This window comes from Arachis ipaensis, chromosome B1 (genome assembly GCF_059453495.1).
Source record: "Arachis ipaensis isolate K30076 ecotype BB chromosome B1, ASM5945349v1, whole genome shotgun sequence".
Lineage (NCBI taxonomy): Eukaryota > Viridiplantae > Streptophyta > Magnoliopsida > Fabales > Fabaceae > Arachis > Arachis ipaensis.
The window spans coordinates 132,649,267-132,656,927 of NC_142436.1; the positions used below are offsets into that span (position 1 = coordinate 132,649,267).

Here is a 7,661-nt window from a genome sequence, read left to right on the forward strand (position 1 = left end):
TAAATATTTATTTTTTAAAATTATTATATAATAAAAATTTAAAAATATAACTTAAAATTAAATTTAAATTTAATTTTATTAAATATTTATCTTTTAAATACCAATATTCCAAAACTTATCTTTTAAATACTAATGATATAATCTTATTTTTTTAAATTTATTGGTAAAGTTTAAAACTTTAGATATAATTTAATTTTAAAGTTTTAACATATGTAGTTGTTTCAAAACCACCTCTTTACTCTGAGCCAAAAAGCCAAATTTTATTCCAACGCGCCTTTTGGTTTCAATTTTTATCTCCTTTTTCAAAACTGCTCTGCCTCCTTATGGTTTACAGAGAGCCTTCACTCACCCACACTGCTCTCCTACCTGTGACCACCATCAATCTTCCGGGTCGCACTCCAGCCAACCTCCGCCCTTGCAACTCAGGCGACCTCTACCCTCTCTCGTTCTTCACGCTCACAGATTACAGAGCCCTAACTCGCTCACCTGCTCTGCCTTGTGGCCGCCGCGGCGCTTATGATCTTCCGGGTCGCACTCCAGCCAACCTCCGACCTCGCAACTCAGGCGACCACCACCCTCGTGATTCGCGTTCACAGGTAATAGCTCTCACCCGCTCACACTGCTCTGCCTCGTGCATGTGGCCGCCTCCTCCGGTCTCGGACCTCGCACCGCCACCAGCCTCTAATCCTTGCCCCTTTGCGTCTTTGTGCGATCTCTGTCAAGTCCCAATTTTTTGTGAGTAGTGATGTGATTCTTGTTTGTTTCTTTGTCAATTTGCTTGTTAATGATGGTTCTCATTATCAGACTATGGCTTGGAGTTTTATCAATGGCCCTTTGGTCTTTCTAAGGATAAAATTAGAGTCCTATTAAAAAATTTAGGGTTTGTTCTTAACTCTTTGGATATGAATGATACTCTCTTCTGTTTTGCATCTATTGGATGTCTTTTATTTCATTCTTGTTTCTCCTTTTCTATCACCATCTTAGTCATTATTTCCATTCGTATATACATTCTTTTAAATCTTTCACCATTTAAATTCTTTTTCTTGTTTATATTTACACTTTTTGCAGTAACATTTCATTGTCTTCATTTTAGTATTCATCACAATTTTAGTCATTATTTGTTCATTCTAAAATTTTTCATATGTATGAAAGTTTAGCAAGGTCAAATTGGATTAATTAAATTTAGAATTATATATATGGAGTCTGAATGCTAATGGTTGAATAATTGGGGGAAAGATGGTAACATTAGCCGCATTAAGCCATAACCCAGGGCAATAGTGAAAAAACCCATAACAATCACAATGCATATCACAAAAATGGAAATACCCACAATTAAAATGATTATAATTGTGACAATATATTTACAGTCGTAACACAGCTACAATTTGAATTAGAATTGTGAATTTTATCAATGATGTCAGAATTCTGTTTGTTTAACAGTGAACACCATGTTTGAATCATGGGTTCAATGACACGCCTCACATTAATAAGCTTACTGTAAAATAGTTGTAATTCAAATGCATGGAGTAGATGTATATTGTGGTGTGGTGTAGTGTGGATCAAGATCATAGCAACAGGAAATATTCTTTTTTTTTTAATTAACTTTAATTACCATATAATTTTAGTATATTCAATTATTCATCATTTATTGTAATTTTGTTGCCAAATTAAGCTGAAGTAATCAACAATGTTAAACCAGACATATACTTATCATTTGTTATCTTACGGATTTTTAAAGTAGATCACTATTCATATCTTCTAAAGGTATGTGCACAATAAGACTTATATATACATGAATATATGAGTGTATAAATTAATATTATCTATGGAATCCAAATTCAAGAATTACTAATTTTCATTATTAGCTAGCATTATATTCTCTGAATGCTTAATTTCCATGTAGTCAATCGGCGCTCAATCCTCACCATGAATAGTACGAGGTAACTATTTCTTCCCTCTGTTTCTCTGTTCTTATGATAAGGGCTATTATTTTGGTTCCCTGGCTGTGAATCTGTTCTTGTGTTGCAGATGTGAAAATGAAAGTTTAAATTTTGGCATATTAAATTTAGGAATATGTTAGGATCCAATATTTTTACCGAAAAAAAAAAAAAACTAGAATTGACTTGTTGTGAATCTGTTCTTGTGAATCTATTCCTGTGTTGCAGATTGTGTATCATCAAGTTTAATTGTGCTTGCTCTGAAAATAATATATATCACAACATAACTTTCTCTCCAAATTCAACTATCTTCTTTTTTCTTTTTTTATTTTTCCCCCAATAACCGTTGGTGCTTGTATTACTATGCTAAAAATAAGAATATCTTCAAGTTAAATTTAAGTGTCAGCATTATTGTTTGCCATGTATGTAAGCTTGTAACTATAGTTTCTATGTGTATATATAAATCATGTGGGATAGAGAAAATAGAAAGAAAGAAATGGTGAATAGTTTGCTCTGAAATTAAAGAATCTTGTTTAACTAGTACTCATCTAGCATTTTGTATTTTGTTGTTTTGGGTTTAGAGTCAGTTAACCTTCTCTAATTTGATTGCATTTATTTTGTTTTGTGTCATGTGACAGAGCCTTGAGCAAATTGGTAACAGAGCAGAACGCCTTAGGGTTAAATCAGATATATATTTATATTCAAGTATTGATATTGAGGTGGAAATATGGATTTCCTCTGATTAATTTGGCTGCTAGCATTCTTCTTGCTATATTATTTTCTGTTTTATACATGGATTTTTATAGAAGTTATTGTCTGGGTCCTATTAAGCAATTATTTCATGTAATAGCCTTAACTTGCGAGAACTGTATGGTGAAGTCTAGATACTTGTATGCTTTTTTATCTTAATTTAGTTTTCAATATATATTGAAGAAAGCTCAGCTTTTTTCCCCTCATGCTATGGTTGTTGATTCAATACAAACTCTTGATCCTATTAACACTGTTAATAGTTTTCCTTCAACTCTATTAACACTTTTCTTTTTCTATCATTTGCCAATGTCTTTGAATTTAATATTTTGTTTTGATTTATGTATTCTCTAGTGGTTAGAGCAAAAGGTTAAGTTGAATGATGCTGAGCACAAGTTAAAAGATCAAGGACGTCAACTAAAGGTTCAACAGAAAAGAATTGGTTATACTAAAAAGACAATTCATGCTTTGTATAAAAAGTTGAATCTCCCGCTTCCTTCAACCTTGTCTGATCCTGCAGAAGATGAGCTTGGGACAGGCTCTAATGATGATGAGGATGATAACATAAGTGATTGATGTCAGGAGTATATGTTTTTTCTGATTTAGATTAAGGAATTTTTAGGTGAATTAGTTAGTACATTTTATTATATTCATGATATTTGACCTTTTTAAAGGCTTTCTTTGTTTTAGTTTAAGTATTTTTTTTTATTTTAATTTGATTACATTTATGGACAAAAGTATTTTAATAATAAATATTTTTTTAACTCTTTTATGGTAATTAACTTTTTTATGATTTTATTATATGTTTATAATTTCGATGATGTAATATGAAAAAAATGATTATGATGCTCTTAATATAAAAATTAGATCGAATACAATTTATTTTCTAAAATATTTATATATTAAATAGCAAATTATTTTGTATGAAAATTATTTAAAATATTATATTAAATTTGTAGAAAATTTGTGCGAAAATAATTTTTTATTTTGTCTGAAATTTAATTGAAAAGAAATATTTGATTTGTCTAAAATTTGTTCGAAAAAAATTTGTTATATTTGTCGAAATTCGTTAGAAATTTGTCTGAAATAAAGTATATTTTTTGTTTGAAATTTGTCTAAAAATTAATATTTTTATGTTTGAAATTTGTTTGAAATACGTTATTTTTATGTTGGCTAATCTGTCTGAAATTCGTCTAAAATACATTATAATAGTTAGAAATCTAGCAGATAAATGCCTATTCGAAATCTGTCACAAAATCGTCTGAAAAAAATTTCGGACGAAATTTCAGACAAAATTTAAATTAGCAACAAGGCTTTTTGGGACAAAAAAATTTCGTCCCAATTTTGTTTGAAAAAAAAAATTTGTCTCTAATTTGTTCGAAATTTATTTCAATTTCGTCTCAAAATTCGTCCGAAAAAGCCCTATTTCTAGTAGTGGCACCATGCAACGAAGCCAACATTCAAATAACCATTTGAATGATTGAATATTTTCATTTTTCATCAGAGTACATCCAAGAAGTGTAGAATGACGACGATAATTCATACCAACAAAAGAACTAAAAATCAAATTATACCTGTTCTTGTATGGATACCTGGAGGGAGAGCTCAGTCTCTGGGAGTCGACGCCGAGCTATTATCTTCGGTGCCGACCTTTAAGCCTTATGATAATCCGAGCTTTACTCCAAGAGGGTGTCCAATCGCGTAGAGCTTTGAGCAAGAAACAGGGGGGAGTGTACCTGTAAAGGCACTCCGAAACTTAAGTTAGTATTGAGAATTCAATGTGTCTTTAGGATAGAATATCATACCTTTTTATAGGTGATAGTGTATAAATCGGTTATGTCCCTGCTTTATTTCCTGTATCAAAGAGCAATAATAAGGGTTTGGACGTTTCACTTTTGTGAAGCAGTCCGTTAAGCTGATTTGTAACGTTATTTTTTAATAAATGACATTGATTGCTGATTAGTAACTGTAACGCCGATTAATAACATAAATTGGCGAGTAATGACTGCAATGCCAAACTATAACACCAATTTTCTAGGTAATAATGTGAATAATGTCAAGTTATGAATGATAAAGCCGATTTATGATATTGGATTTGTAATGGCCGGACATTAGCCCCCAAGCTTGGCCTGGGAAAGTGTTTTAATGAAGCAGGTTGAGCTTTTAATGAAGCATAAATCGGCTATTTTGAGTAGGTGTATAATCTTGGCAGGTGAGTTAGGCTAGGAGCCCCCAGTTCAAGATGCTTAATTAAAATATTTTTTGGAAAAGATTAAATGATGGTAGAAGTGACTGTTTTTAATGAGGAGAGAGAATCAAGTAATGATGGCAATAAGTGTTTTGTCATTTCCAATGTCTGAAGGAGCAGTTTGATGTGATTAGTAGTGGGTGTAGTGGAGTTGAAAAGGTTATCTAACTCTTGGTTAGGTGTATTTGGAAAACCAAGGGGTGGGCTTTGTGGGTTAGTTTTGCTGTTTGAAAATAAAATTGGGTTTGAAGGTTTTGAAACAGAGGAAAAATGAGTAAAAGAGGTATGTAAAGTTTCTTTCTTTTGCCTTCTTTAAATTCAATTCTTGGCTCGTTGTCTGTTCCTCATCTTCTTCATTTCTGAATTCGAATGGGGTATGAGAGGGATACTGAAAGGGAGATAGATTGGTCTGATGACTGGGTAAATGAGGATGTGAAGGGTCGTGTTTCATTATTTTTGGATGTTGATGATGTTAGTGGTATAGACAAGGCTGGAGTAGTGAGGGCTGGGTCTGGAGTTCGTTTGGAGTTATTGCCATGTTCAGAAGATGATAGGGTTTACAAGAGAGGGGAAGGTTTTGAATATTTCTTTATGTATAGCTGCGTGTTGGAAGAGTTGAGGGTGAGGGTTCTGTTTAGTGATTTTGAGTGTCAAGTGCTAAAGTAGTTGAACTGCGCTCCATCCTAATTGCATCCTAATGGATGGGCGTTCCTACGTGCGTTTGAGATTCTCATGGAGTTTTTGGAAGAGATCCCATCAGTGGAGCTGTTTTTCTCCTTATTTCAGGCGAAAGGCGTGTGGAAAGGCGGATGGGTAAATCTTAATAGCTCGCCGAGGTTTGCCATATTTAAGCTATACAAGTCTTCTTTTAAGAATTTCAAGGAGATGTACATTAAGGTGAGCAACTCTGAGGCCGATTTTCCCTTTTATTTGGACGAAAATTTAGGGGAAAAGTTCCCTCTTTGGTGGTGTTCGGAGCCGCAGAATATTCTGGGGCCTGAAGTGATAACTCCAAGGGATGAGTGCCTAATTGAGTATTTGACTGAGGTTGTTGATCGGAAGGAGTTGATTTCAGTTTATGACCTGTTGCAGTGGGAGGAGAATAAAGATGCTATTATTGCTTACTTGGGTAAGGATTGTAAATTTGTTTTCTGTATCATGTTTGAAGTTTGAAATGTGTATTTGTTTTGCTTTCCAAGGGGTAAGTATCCAGGTGTTTCTGCTGTGAGTCTGAGAGCTCGGGTGAAGAGCAAGGGTTTTGATAAGGAAGGGTCTACGTCAAAGGCAGAAAAGATCGGTACTGGCGAGGTTGATCAGCCAAAGCCGAGGAGGAGGAAGGTTATTGTTAAGAAGAGGAAAGGTGACGTGGTCGATTTGTCCGACGTTTCTGATGATGAGAAGGATGAAGTGCCAATTGAAGAAGTTCGTAAGTTTTTTGATAATCAAAAGAGGTTGCATGGGGTTGCTGAACAGACTGATTCTTCGTCCTTATGGGGGAGGGATTACCCATACATGGTTATTACTAATGAGTGTTGTCAATCGTCGGCAGATATAACTCTGGCCGATGAGGTTGGTGATGTGGCCATTGATCAGTACATGCAGGTAATTTTGATTTTGGAGTGAAGGTTTTTGAATTTTTCTGTTTTTTTGGGATACTAATTTTTGAATTTTAGGTGGTTAGACTACGGCTGGCGAGTTTGGGGCATAGCCGTGAAAAAATACATCGGAAGTTTGTTGAGAAGAAGGAGGATCCGAGCTTTAGAGAGGAGTTGGCTATAAAGACTGCTAAGATCTCGGAGCTAGAGGTAAAGTTAGCTGAGGTTGAAAAGCATTTGAAAGATGTAAAGGATAGCTATGCCAAGGATGTTGAAGATTTAAAAAAGAAGGAAGCTAACTTATCTGCTCTGGGTGCCCGTATGATTGAGGTAACCACTCAATTGAAGGAGTTGGAGAAGAACAAGCAAGGAGAAATTCTTGATTCCTTCCTTGAAGGATTTGAGAGGGCATCTGTGCAGGCAAGATTCCTAGCTCCCGAGGTGGACTTTTCAGCAATGGATCCAGGGAAGGTAATTCAGGATGGTGTGATGGTCGAAGATGATGGTGCTACTGAGGAGGGAGATGAGAATGTTCAATAATGTTTTGGCTTGTTTTTTGTTGATAGTTTAATTTTGGTAAACTATTTTGCTTCTGTGGTGGGTTTATGACTGTTTATGTGTAGACAGTTTAGTTGGCTTTTGTTATTGTAGCTTACATTTTACTACTGTTTTCTGGAATAGGACAAACTTGGTTGTTTCTGTTTGCATGTTATGATGATAATATAATATTATTGCTGTATGATAAGTTGGTTTTTATCTGGTATTTGAGTTTGGGTTGAAGCCAGATTTTTTAGGTAAAATTTGTTGTAATGGTGAATTGCCATTAATTTTGATTGAAAAAAGATGAGTAGGCCGAGTTTGGGATGCCGATTCATAGGCATGATAATAACTGTATTGTGTTTTAGTGATTGGAAACGATTGTGAATAAGATCGGCTGTCGAAATTGGCTATGATAGTATCATAGTGTTGTGATTCTGACTAAGATCGAATATTTGATTGAGTAATTGGTAAATTCTGAATGACTGGGTTCCGAGTTAGATCAGTCATGTTTTAATGATCGGACTCCGAGTTAAATCGGATGTTTGAGTGAATGATTGAGTTCCGAGTTAGGTCGGATATTTGTCTGATTGAATG

At 34.4% G+C, this 7,661-nt stretch overlaps 1 protein-coding gene across 1 annotated transcript; it reads left to right on the plus strand.

Annotated features, from left to right (window-relative positions):
- Nucleotides 1-6,444: 6,444 nt before the first annotated feature.
- On the plus strand, nt 6,445-7,067 carry LOC148578424 (uncharacterized). The gene is made up of 2 exons (XM_088503040.1): nt 6,445-6,534; nt 6,606-7,067. Exons 1-2 carry the CDS (start codon nt 6,445-6,447, stop codon nt 7,065-7,067), a joined length of 552 nt encoding a protein of 183 aa, XP_088359166.1.
- The last annotated feature ends 594 nt before the right edge of the window (nt 7,068-7,661 follow it).